The sequence below is a fragment of the Lepus europaeus genome, chromosome 4, assembly GCF_033115175.1.
Source record: "Lepus europaeus isolate LE1 chromosome 4, mLepTim1.pri, whole genome shotgun sequence".
Taxonomy (NCBI): domain Eukaryota; kingdom Metazoa; phylum Chordata; class Mammalia; order Lagomorpha; family Leporidae; genus Lepus; species Lepus europaeus.
This window is the reverse complement of record NC_084830.1, coordinates 153,038,594-153,051,924: the sequence shown is the minus strand read 5'-3', so window position 1 is coordinate 153,051,924 and position 13,331 is coordinate 153,038,594. Positions and strand designations below refer to the sequence as shown.

Sequence of the window (13,331 nt, the reverse complement as noted above, 5' to 3'; positions counted from 1 at the left end):
GATAGAAAATGTGTATCATGAAAACATTCTGCATGCATTTGAAATTTTTGTGCACCAGAACAAATTAATATCCCAATACGGTTTTTTCATGAGCTTTTTAAAAAAAGGCTATTTGAAAAGCAGAGAGAGAGAGAGAGAGAGGGAGGGAGGGAGGGAGGGAGGGAGAAAGAATCTTTGATCTGCTGATTGTTTCCCTAGATAGCTGCAACAAGCCCAAGTCAGAAGCCAGGAGCTTCATCTGGATCTGCCACATGGGTGCAGGGGCCCAAGTACCTGAGCCATCGTTGGCTGCTTTCCTAGGTTCATTATCGGGGAGCTGGGGTTGTAAATGGTGCTCCTTTGGGTTGCAGGCAATGCAGCTATTGGCTTAACCTGCTGTGCCACAACGCCAGCCCCCGGGGGTGCTTTTTGAAGTCAGCTCCTAGCACTGTTGGGGGCAGAAGCTTTAAACTGGGCTTAGGAAGTAGGAAGGGCCTGGGGCTGGTGTTGTGGTGCAGGTTAAGCTGCCACTTGGGATGCTAGCATCCCACATGAGCGCCAGTTTCAGCCCTAGCTCTTCCTCTCTGGATCCAGCTCCGTTCTAATGCTCCTGGGGAAGCAGCTGAAGATGACAGGAGTATCTGGGTCTCTGCCACCAGAATGGGGGTCTGGCTCCTGACTTCAACGCAGACTGGGTCCAGTTGTTGTAGCTATTTGGGGAGTCAAACAGCAGGTAGATTGATTTATCTCTCTCTCTCTCTTTCCCTCTCTCCTTCCCTCCCTCCCTGCCTCCCTCCCACCCACCGTTCTGTCCTTGTCTCTGTTTCTCTGCCTGCCAAATAAATTAAAAAGGAAATATGAAGGGCTTCCTTGTCAGCAGCATGAGAAATACCAACTTTTGACGAATAAGGGTTCATGTTGGAGTGCGTCTTGAGCCCTGCAGCTCTTACACCCTTCCATTTGTCGTGCTGTTGTTTCCTGTATTCCTGAGTTAACACTGAGTAGGCTCTGGGCTCCGTGTTGTCACTGACAGATGCGTTGTGCTTCCTGTTGTTGGGGTACACATGTGGTGGGTGACAGCAGGTCCCACAGTGGATCATGACAGTCCCGCAGTGTGGTTTGTGTATGTAGAGCGCCATACGGGGTACAATGGGAGCGTCTTGGTGGTTTCATGCTGTTGGCCTGGCTGCTCACAGGTCTTTGCAAGTCCTCAGGACTTAAGACAGGCCTGCCTTTCTTCTCCACACAACATGGAAGAGCGCTAGGAATGCAGTCACTTCACCATGCACTAGCACCTGTACTTCAGAACCCAAACATTCCAGCTTTAGGGTCTGGAGTACGTTCGGCTACTACTCTCATCTCGTTGTCCTTTCTTCATTAGGTAGAAATCATAGAATAGAAACCAGGCAAATTCTGCAGCGTGTCTTGATGGCCTCAGGTTTAAGAATAAAATAACCACCGTGACCACCTGCCGAATTCCAGTTTTGACCATCAAAACCAGATACTGTTATAAGCAAGGCTACTGGCCTATCTGGACTGGATTCCTTTTGTGATATGTGAGTGTTTTCTAAGCAGGCAAAGGCCCGAATTTAGGAAATGAATGAAACATTTCTAATCTCATCAGGAGAAATTTACTCACCGTTGGGAGGTCCTTTGCTGCAGCTTTGGGTCACATGGAAAGTTCTCCAACAGCGAGTGAATCTGCTTATTGAGTCTGTGTCAGCCGTCAAGTTGTGGGCTGTGTGGTTCTTCAGCTCTTGACAGGAGCCACCCGCTCAAGTCAGATCAGAGAGAATCTCCTTCCCTGGCGCAGAGAGCCAGGGCGATTTTTGTTTCATGTTGGAGAAGCAATTGGTTATGTCAAATCCCAGGTCTTTAGCTTCGAATCTAACTCGCGATAAAAATGTGGATTTGAAAGCAGCAGCAACTGAAAGGGTTTCTAATTTTATGTTTCGGAAGAGAAAACTCCTCCTTTGGACAAAATCTAGAGGATTGAACATTTCGCCCTACCACTCTCTCTACATTAGTGATGAACCTTCCGAAGGTTCCACGCGATGGAGTTTTTATGGGCGTTCACACCTGCAGATCTAACCAGACGTAGGATGAGTCTCTGTGCACACACTACTTGCTTGTGGATGGAGGTGGGTATTTGCTGATGGTGTTGAGCAAGGAAAATTGTCTGTGAGTGTTGTGGCTCCTCACTGTTCAATGCGAATCTAGCTGTATTTTCAGGTTTCTCAGGTGAAAGGGACAAAATGTACTGTACCATCGCAGCTGAGGGAGGTCGGGATATTTCACCGCCTGTGTGTTCCTTGCCTTCGTGTCATGTGCAGGAGTCGTTGATGGTAAATGCCAGCGTGGCTAGGACGGTTGAAGTTGACGTCACAGAATGAGTCATTTAGAAGCTGTCCTTTCTGGGAGAGGTGTAACTTGGGATGTTTTGTTTCACCCTTGTATCCTGTGCATTGGGCACTGTCAAATCTTTGCCTCAAATAGGCTGGAACCACATGATTGCTACGTTTGGTTTTTCTGTTACTTTTTAGTTGTCTCTCATGGCCATTAGATTAACCAGTCACAATAGTCATGTTTTGGGGATAAAGTACAGCATTTTGAGGTGTGACATCGCCTTGTCACTGAACTTCCTGGTCGTCGGACGAGGAAGGTGGAGGAGGTACCCATATTCCTGTCTGGTGTACAACGAGACCAAGGCCCTGTGTGAATTTCCCAAGTGCCAAAGGGAGCTTAGGCGTAATTCCTCATCTCTGACTTCAGACACTCTGCCCGCCGTGTCACTGGCATTCAGATATGTGTGCTACATTCAGGTGCGCTCACCTAAAGGCAGCAGACTGACCCAAAGAGATGCAGCTCCTTGCCCAGGGGAGCAGCAGGCTGGGATGTGGACGGGGAGCCCAGAAGGGGTCTCCGCAGGCAGGAATGGCGTGGAGACTGCCCAGGAGGCTTCTTGCAGGCACAGGAGGGCTGCCAGGAACAACCCACAATGACTCCATTGCAGAGGACCTGAGAGTCCCAGCAGGCCTACCTGGCGCTGCCCATGACGCTGCCACACATCCACACACAGCGGCTCTGCTGCTGTCATGGGGAAGTCTTCAAGCAGTTTGCTAGCTTTTCCTCTCCATCAAACCAGCCCCCAGAAAGGAGTCAGCAGCCCATGTAGGATGGCAGATCCTTGCAGATCTTTGCTGATTGTGCGACTCAGATAAAGTGTGAGCTCAGGTCATGGTTGGACAGCTCTGCGCTATGTTTGCAGATTTTTCCCATGGCTCATGAGTTCCTACCCACTATCCTCTGTCCCCACCTTCTTCATCACCGAGCTCTGTTTGACAGAGCAGTGGCGGGGTACAGGGAAAACCCCGTGCCCCACACTCTGCCTTGCAGCTGCGTGTGGCTGTGCTGAGTGCGTTTGGGTCAGTGAAAGGTTGGCAGAAATGTTAGGTGGGACTTGGGGATGGTTTCTTTAAGAAGCAGCTTGACTTGCCTTCTTGCCATCTCCTGTGTCAGTGATGGCTGGAGATAAGGAAACCGTCTTGGGAGCGTAATGACAGGGTGGCATCCCATGAATCTCTTCCTAGGAGACACCTGTCGAGCAGTTCTGGGACAGTCTGAGAGCACTGACTTCCAGACCTGTGTTCAGGAGGAGAGATGTAGGAACTTGTGTCTTCTCTAAGCCAGGGCCCTTGGAGCAGAGAGTAAAATCACTGCTTCAAGTCTGCACAGGCGCTCGAGAGTCTATAAATAACACCAGGGTGTATTTAATGCACTCAGCTTTTTATTACAGAGGGTTGACAGCTCACTCAAAAGTAGGCAGAGCAGTGTAGTTACCCCAGCTCATCACTCAGTCTCAGCAACATCAGTCCATGTTTAACCTGGACTCCTCTATACTTCCTTCTGTGTCTTCCTCATGACTTTTTAAATAAACTGATAGAAAGGTTGTAAAGAGAGCAGAGAGCTCTTCGTGTAACCTTTACCCAGTTTCCCCTATAGGTACTGTCTTTTCATGTCATGGTGTTTGCTAAAAACGAATAAATTAATACTGATATGAACTATTAATGAAATAGAGACTTGATTCCTTCTCCACCCATTTTTCCACTATTCTCTCTCTGCTCTAGAATACAACTCAAGACACCAAATGACTTTGCAGTCTATTCAATGTAGCAAGACAGTTCCCTCTGTTAAGGTTTTAATACCCACCTCTGAAAGACAAAGACTTTTTTTTTTTAAGTTAAAGGCAGAGAGAGAGGTCCTCCATCCTCTGTTTGACACCCCCCCCCCCCCAAATGGCTTTACCAGCTAGGGCTAGGCCAGGCCAAAGTCAAGAGTTTCTTTGAGATTTCCATGAGGGTGCAGGGGTCCAAGGATTAAGGCTGTCTTCTGCTGCTTTCCCAGGCATGTTAGCAGGGAGCTGGATTGGAAGTGGAGCAGCAGGGACTCCAGCTGGTGCCCATGTGGGATGATGGTGCCACAAGCAGAGACTTAACTTATTATGCCACAGTATCGACCCTGAAAGCCCCCAAGGACTCTTTTTTTTGTTTGTTTTTAAGATTAATTTATTTGAAAGAGTTACAGAGAGGTAGAGGCAGAGGGAGAAAGGTCTTCTATCTGCTAGTTCACTCCCTAGATGGCCGCAACAGCTGCAGCTGATCCGAAGCCAGGAGCCAGGAGCTTCCTCTGGGTCTGCCCACTCGGGTTCAGGGGCCCAAGGACTGGGGCCACCTTCTGCTGCTTTCCCAGGCCATAGCAGAGATCTGAATCAGAAGTGGAGCAGCTGGGATTCGAACCAGTGCCCATATGGGATGCCGGCAATGAAGGCAGTGGCTTTATCCACTATGACACAGCGCCAGCCCCTGTCCTTTTTTCTTTCTTTCTTTCTTTTTTTTTTTTTTGTGTGCCAGTTCATTCTTATTTTTTTTTTAAGATTTATTTATTTATTTGAAATCAAGAGTTACACAGAAGAAAGAGAAGGAGAGGCAGAGAAAGAGGGAGAGAGAGAGCGCACGCATGCGCGAGGTCTTCCATCTGCTGGTTCACGCCCCAGTTGGCCGCAAGAGCTGGAGCTGTGCTGATCTGAAGCCAGGATCTTCTTCCCAGTCTCCGATGTGGATGCAGGGGCCCATGGACTTGGTCTATATTCTACTGCTTTCCCAGGCCATAGCAGAGAGCCAGATTGGAGGTAGAGCAGCTGGGACTTGAACCAGCGCCCATATAGGATGCTGGCACTACAGGTGGCGGCTTTATCCACAGAGCTGGACCCCCATCCTGTTTATAAAACCATTTTTCTCCCCTAATTTTAGATGCACAAAGGACCAAACAGGAGGATTAGTTTGTTTTGAATGTCTTTTTATATAGGTTTGTGCTTCCCTTTCCTCCATGTTTGCAACTTATTTGGTTAAGAAATGGAGTTGTGGGGTCAGCATAGTGGTGCAGCAAGTTAAAGTCCCGGCCTGCATACTGGCATACCGTATGGGTGCTAGTTAAAGTCCTGGCTGCTCCACTTCCAATCTAGCTCCTTGATAATGTGCCTGGGAAAACAGTGGAGGATGGCCCAAGTCCTTAGGCCCCTGTACCCCCGTGGGAGACCCAGAGGAAGCTCCAGGCTCCTGGCTTCGGATAGACTAGCTCTGGCTGTTGTGGCCATTTGGGGAGTGAACCAGCTGATGGAAGACCTCTTTCATTCTCTGCCTCTACCTCTTTCTGTCACTCTTTCAAATAAATAAAATAAATCTGTAAAAAAAAAAAAAAAAACAAAACCCAATGGCGTTGTTTGGTAGTTTCTAGTGCGTGTTACTCTGATCACATCCTTGAGAGGTCATTTTTCTTGTTCCTCTACCTTTGCATTTCCTGTCAACTGGCCCTGGAGCTTGATCAGATTCTTACATTCAGTTCATTAGCTTTGGCAAGAATAGGGAGGGGTGGTTTCTTTGAGCAAAAGTCAGATTGTTTCTTGTTCTTCTTGCAATGTTTGTGGCCATTGATATCTTTTGTTACAGATTACAGCCATTGAATTCTCACCTGGCTTCTTCCTTTAACAGTTGGATCTATGATTAGCATAGAGTTGGTCCTTTGTTTATAAAGTCATACTAAAAATCATGCATAATGAAGAAGGAGATGGGAGAGGGATGGGAGGTGGGATGGGAGTGGGCTGGGGGACATGGGGGAAAGACCCACTATATTCCTAAAGTTGTATCTATGTAAAAATGCATTCATGAAATAAAAAAAAAATGGAAAAAAAAGTTGGAATACTTTTGTAAAGAAAGTGTTTCCTCACTTACCATTTTTTTTTTTTTGTGGTGTACATTATAGGGGAAGGCGAGATACGTATTGATTGCTCAATCTTATTTCCCACTTTCAAGAACAATGGATCTCTTATTAGCGTCCTTCAAGGTTGAGCAATTAATGTCAACATTGTTTCTGATGTGACGGAGCTAAGTGCTTGTGATTAGAGGGATTAGGTGTCCCTGAAGTTTGTGGTTTGAGACACCAAACAGCAAGACATGGAGAACTGAAATGTGGGAGGTGTATGGACGGTCTTCAAAAAGTTCATGAAAACTGTGCATTGTGAAAAACCTGGTCAAGGCTTTCTAAATGTTTTTGTGCCAAAAGAAACATCTTTGAAGTTTTCCAGTAATTTTGAAGCCCCCTGGTGTATACAGTGTCATGAAACATAGCACCGTGGAAAATGAAGCAGTAGCTTTCTCACCCAAGAGAGGACTGAGTAGAAGGTGGGCAGGCGGAGAAAGGTGGAGAACAAACTAGAACCAACATGGTAGATGAGCCCTGGGGCGTGGAGTGGAAAGTAAGGAGGACGGAGAGGAAGAGGCAGAGGAGGAAGCAGCCTGACATCTTAGCTGGGATCCGAGAGCTGGGGACTGTGTGCCTCCCCTCTCAGGGTGCAGGGGCAGAAGCTTCGGCCTCTTACAGGCGGTGCAAGACCAGTGTGATACTGGAGCAGTTGTTGGTGCAGTGACAGTGGCACTGAGGCACCTAGGCAGGAAGGCCACGGACAGCCTCCTGGTGGCCCCAGAACACGCAGAGCATGCGCACGTGCACTCTCGGGTCCCAGCTGGGACTTCGACCTGCCGAGAGGATGGCAGGGCTGAAGAGGTCTCGGGATTGGGTGATTATCACAGAGTTCCCGGAATACGAGGTGGAGGGAGCCTCACGTACAAGTCCCTGTATGTGAGCAGAGGCTGGTGGGAAGAGGGTGGCATGACACCCCAAAACTGGCAATTAGGTGGCTCAGCCCCAGTGAGAAGGGGATGGGATTGGCCAGAGTGCAGCCCTGAATTCCATCAGCTCTTACCCCGAAGGGAGTCAACTCTTTCTTTCTCTATTTCATTCTTTCTCTTTCTCCTTCTACCCTCCCTCCCTCCCCTCTTCCCTTCTCAGAATTGATATAAACTTAGCTCAGTTGATTCCATTTTCACAGACGGGCGGAAAAATGTTATCTTCCAATTCAAGGTTACGTTCTGGCACACTGGCTTCAGCTGAACTGACGTGAAGATAGGAAGGTTGCTGTGTGTTTAGCACTGCAAACAAGCATGGAAGTGGCTCAGTGTTTGATAGAAAAGGCGTCACAGTGAGTGTCTGAGCTCGGTAGCTGTGCCCTAGGCGAGTGGGAAGCAGAGGGACTGGCTTTCCAGCATCACGCCCTTGGCTGGGAATGGAAGATGGACTCTGAGGGGCTTCCCTTTGGGGTGGTGGCTGCTCCTCCTCTCGGGAGCTTGCGTGAAACACATCCCAACGTCAGCGAGATTGCGCTTTGGTGGTGAAGCAGTATCAGTGCATAGACTTCTGGACTCAGCGAGCTCTTGATTACGTAATTTTGCCTCAAATCATGCCTCCATAAATCCTGTGGGGGGGGGGAGGAGAGAGGGAGGGGGAGAAGGAGGGAGAGGGAGAGCAAAGCTTTGTGACTTAGGACTGCAAAGCACAGCTTTCCTTTGCTATCATTTTAGTAATCCCCTGGTATGAAGGAGAGTGATGCATGTCTCTTCTGGGCAACTATGGAGGTACAGACGACTGAGCTAACACGACCAAGATTCCTGATTCTCAGTAGGTACCATCTGAGTCACCCTAAGGCTTGTTTATAAGCAGAATTTTGGTGTAGATGTGTCTAAAAGCTTGAAAAGTCAGTAGCAAATGGATGGTGAAGGAGATACTACTTCTACTGGATTTTCTCTGATTCACAGTTGAGAAGAGTTATTTAGATGGACATTAGATACTGGCCCATGAGCTATGCTAATATGAAACCATGTTAAAATCCTGAAATCAACCATCAACCTACTCACAACCATTCATTGTGTCCAGTTTGACCAGGTTACTAGGCTGGAATAGCTATTGTCAGTTTGGCTGCCTCCTTCCAGAAGAAGGGGTCATGCTTTGAACTTGGAATATTTTGGGGTTGTAACAAGGCTTACATGTGAATTTTGTTTCTATTTTCCTCTCTGCCTGTGTCTCTCGCCCTCTCTCCTACCCTCCTGGTTGTAATTTCAGCAGCCCTACGTTCTCAACATCAAACAGAGGTTAAGGACCGTGTTATTTAAACAAGATGAGTGCATTCGATAATGACCGAGTAAGGAAAGTGGAGGAGGAAGACAGCAGGGGCGGACGGCAACTCCCAACAGCAGGGCAAGGGGAAAAATGTCTCACCAGTGCCACATTCATAGGTCCACTCTGTAAAAATACTGCTGTCATAACATTATAATTCATCTCCTTAAATTTTTATGTTTCCCTCTTTGGAAAACAACTATGTCTAGTATATAATTTTACCCTTTTATTATGACATTTGAGAAAGTAGCCAAGACTGGTTAGGTTTAATTACCCCCATCAAGTTATTTTAGATCTCAGTTTCTACAAGTCATTCACGAAGGGGCAGATGGTAGAAGCCTGTTTTTCCAGAATGGCCAGGCTCGGGGAGAGCTAGAGAAAAACAGTGACTCCCTTCTTGGATGTTTGTGGTGTTGAGAAAACATACCCTGCATGTTTGCTTTGGTGATCTCATTGTATGATTTTAGAAGAGCCATCAGCTGATCTGTTTTGTCTGTCTCTTTGAATACTCTTAAGAATGTGACCCAACTGCGTGTTTTCAATCAGAGATAATCAAATAATGAGTGCTGTAGTTGTTTTGAATTCGCCATTTGCTGTTGTTAGTTTCTTCATGGTACTGTCTTGAACTTGGGTTTGAAATGTTAATGTATTCTGATTCCATGACCTCATCTGCATATGGCAGATGGAGAAATGGAATGTGTACTCTTTGAAAATCTGCCTTCTTCACTGTTCTAAGTTTAGGTAATGATACATCTCTGGACTGCGTGTTCAGAATGTACTGCGTTTGGTCCTCTCTGGTCACTAGCACAAACCTTTAATTACTGCCTAAATATAGACAAGTATTTTTTTTATAAAAGGACATCTTGTGAGTAAAGAATAAAATAAGCACACATATTGAATGGTCTGAGAATGAAACACAGAAAAATGTATAAAGGTAAAAAAAATTATTCTTAGGGCCATTTAAAATAATGTTGCATACATAAAATAATTAGATTTACCTAAGTGTTTGGTGCCATACTGAATAGGATGTGAATGTTCTGAGATTCTACCCTGCTTTCAAACTAGCAAGTTATCCTGCCAAAATTGCATGAATGTTGGCAGAAAACATGCGACGCCTGAGTCAGGGACAAAGAACTATTTGTTATTCACAGCAAAAGCAGTAGGGAGAGGAGCAGCATTTAGCCCAGTTTTCCCAGCCTCAGCCAATTCCTGTTGGGCTACAGAGGGCAGGGTGGGTCATGCTGGTCCTCACAGTGGGCTCTGTTAGAGGAGTGTGCCACGATGTGGGTATCAGTGTTTGTGTCTTCCAGAGGCCCACGTGTTAAAGACTTCTTCCTCAGGGTGGCGCTATTTGAACTGGTGGGACTTCAAGGAGGTGGGACCCCATGAGGGGTCCTTAGGTCCCTGGAGTGTGCCCTTGGAAGGTAGTTCTTGCGTGAGCTCTGGAGTTCTCCTGAGCAGGTTGTTGGAACAGCCTGAGTTTGCTTTTCACCCACCCGCTTTGTGTCTGCTTCCCAGCTCACCTCCACACATGCTCTGCCATTGCCGCCTGCCACCATCCCAGGGGCCAGATCATCTCACCTGGACCTCCAGATGGTGAGGAAAACCGCGTTGAGGGAGTCTGAACCTTAGGCAGTACGTCTGTGACTTGGTCCTTGAGAGTTTGTCTTGCTGTTGGAAAACTGGCCGGTAAACAGCTATGTCATCTTTGCCTTTGGTGGGAAGCACTGTCTCCCTCCTTCAAGCCTTTTATCGTATGAACACCCTTCAAAATATGCTTTAGGGAAAAGGCAGGTCAGTGACCCGACCCACCCCCAACATGCGCAGAAACGGCTGGACCCAAGGAGGATTGTCTCCCAATAGATGCAGTATATAGAAATCTAAGTTTCTGTATTCCTCTGTAATAGAATGAGCTTAACTTTAGAGTCTCCATTTAAAAAAAAAATGCAAAATTTAGATTTGTCGAGGTAAACTGAGTCGCTTAGAACTTCACATGTTTCTACTTGTTATGCGTTGTAGTTAATTTGGGATTTTCCTACTGTTTTCCTGCGGTCTTCTTGAGTAAAAATGTAGCAGCAAACCCCCTTAGTACTTACACCTGCTATGTAATATTCTGAGTCCTCTGTGTCAATTAACTCAATCCTGTGGGCAGACAGTATACCACCTTGACTGTAGCTTGTAGAAATTGACGTACGGGGACGTTAGAGTGCCCCAAGTTGTGTAAGCAGCAGAGCTGGGGTTCTGAACTGGGAATGTGTCGGAAGAAGTGTGTGCAGCCTGTACTATCTTAGCTCCTGCTTTCTGTGTTCTCTGGACGCTCTGTGTCCTGGTGGCTTATGTATCAGCTGCACATTTTACACTTGCTGAATCCGTCATCTCCTGTTTCTACTGTGATGGCTTCTTCTACGTGGTCTTACAGAGCCGTCTGTGTCTCCATGCGCTCAGCCACTGGGCTCTCATGGAGCTTTTTACGTACTTCTGTGCCATACGAGCTTGTCTCAGGGAATGGAGAGCTCCATGCTGACGCATGCGACATGGCTCTGTGAGGTCTGTTTGGAGACCATGCACTCAATGTGCCTCTCACTTGGGGCTTTTCCATTACTTGGGGGCCATGCCAAAACCATGGTTTGACTCTCAGCTCTGCCACTTGCAAGCCATGTGACCGCTGACACCTCAGAAGCTGGGAAAAGGGTCTGTTAGAAAATAAGCTCCTCTTCTCTGGGGTTCTGGTTCAGACATGGCAGTTCTGCACCGTGTAGGATTTTGATCCATTAAGGACACAGGTATAGGACAGTTTCCCAGGTGCCTGTTGATATCTATATTTTTATTACATCCTCTAAGATTTTTCTACTGATAGAGCTCTTATTTAATTTCAGGTGGGAAAATGGTAGCTTCTTAGGGAATCTCACATTCTTCCCATGGTGTGATTTCAGATAATCCCATTGTATTTCTTGATACTAAAAAGCGAACTTCTGGGGCTGGTGCCATGGTGCAGTAGGTTAACGCCCTGGCCTGCGGCACCAACATCCCATATGGGCGCCGGTTCTAGTCCCGGCTGCTCCTCTTCCGATCCAGCTCTCTGCTATGGCCTGGGAAAGCAGTAGAAGATGGCCTGAGTCCTTGGGCCCCTGCACCCGCATGGGAGACCAGGAAGAAGCTCCTGGCTCCTGGCTTTGGATAGGTGCAGCGCCGGCTGTAGCAGCCATTTGGGGAGTGAACCAAAGGAAAGGAAGACCTTTGTCTCTGTCTCTCCCTCTCACTGTCTGTAACTACCTCTCAAATAAGTAAATAAAATCTTAAAAAAAAAAAAAAAATTAAGCCGCTGCTTATAACGATAGCACTTTATATTCAAGTGTCCCTTCTAGCCCCAGCTGCTCTGTTTCCAATCCAGCTTCCTGCTATTGCACCTGGAAAAGCAGTGGGGGATGACCCAAGTACTTGGTCCCCTGCCACAAGTGGGGAGACCCAGCTGGAGTGCCTGGCTTTGGCCTGGCCCAGGCCTGCTTGGTGTAGCCATCTGCGGAGTGAGTCAGTGGATGGAAGACACCTTTGTCTCTCTCTTTCTCTCTGTCTTCCTGCTTTTCAAATAAATCTTTAAAAAACAAACAGTAACTACCCCCCCCCCCCAAAGCCACAAATTTTTAAAATGAAATCTCAATTACTTTGCCCTTGGAATTCAGTGTTGTAGCTTTTTAGATGGTCTCTGTTATGTATTTGTGTAGTACCTCCAGCCACTCAGGTAATGAGGTCACAGACTAAATGGGTGGAGAGCTGCTGGCCACAAATAAGAGGTGGGAGAGAAAAATCACCAGCCAGCATTTCCAAATTTGTCACTTAATTTCCATAAATGTTTCAGACTGCTAAGAAATCGGGCTTGTGTTGAAGAAAAGGCGTGTAGGTGACTACGTCAATTGAAAGCTTGTCTTCAGTTCTCGTGTCCATTGGAACTTGGCAAGTTTAGGAAAATCACTCTATGCCAGGGGCTCTGTTTGGTTTGTCTGGTTTTTCCCTGAAAACAGGGTTTGACTAGCTTGAAACGAGTGAGGCAGGTTGGGCGCTTGCCAGAGTCGTGAAACTTGGGAGGTAACCAAATTCACAAATCAAGATAAATCATGTTTAGATGTAATATTTAAAAAAATTAATGCAAAAAAAAAATCATGGTGTGCAACATATCAGCACTTTAGCTAAGCATACACAGGTGTTACTGATTGCTCCCTTTCCCTCTGGCTGGCCACGTCATTATCAGTGACTTTGGGCCACCATGCTTGTCCCTGGGGTTAGGCCACTGAGAGAGTTCTCACCATGTGCAGCAGCAGGGATGGCCATGAGAAAGTCTCCAAACACTGACGGTTGAGTGCATGAAGTCCCTTTTCTTCTAGTTCTTTCTACGACTTGATCAGTTTCTATTCCTTGTGACTCTCCTGGAGGAGAAAGCACTGGGTGGTGTTTCTGCTTGAAACATGTGTCTGCTTTGTTATTCTCTGTGTGCTGGGAGATTGAAACAATTAAAGGTGTTTTCTTTTTCTTTTTCTTTTTTTTTAAATTTTTGACAGGCAGAGTGGACAGTGAGAGAGAGAGAGAGACAGAGAGAAAGGTCTTCCTTTTGCCGTTGGGTCACCCTCCAATGGCCGCCGTGGTAGGCGCGCTGCGGCCAGCACACCGCGCTGATCTGAAGGCAGGAGCCAGGTGCTTCTCCTGGTCTCCCATGGGGTGCAGGGCCCAAGCACTTGGGCCATCCTCCACTGCACTCCTGGGCCACAGCAGAGAGCTGGCCTGGAAGAGGGGCA

General features: G+C 47.1%; 1 protein-coding gene and 1 long non-coding RNA gene across 2 annotated transcripts in view; one reads left to right on the top strand and one right to left on the bottom strand.

Moving 5' to 3' along the window:
• Positions 1 to 13,331, top strand: part of LOC133758606 (uncharacterized) — a 242,437-nt gene that overhangs the window by 74,474 nt on the left and 154,632 nt on the right. The window lies entirely within an intron of this gene.
• Positions 6,979 to 13,331, bottom strand: part of LOC133758204 (ubiquitin-conjugating enzyme E2 variant 1-like) — a 28,362-nt gene continuing 22,009 nt past the window's right edge. Inside the window, 1 exon segment of the mRNA XM_062189391.1 lies at positions 6,979 to 7,184. Within this exon segment, the coding sequence (XP_062045375.1) occupies positions 6,979 to 7,184 (206 nt within the window).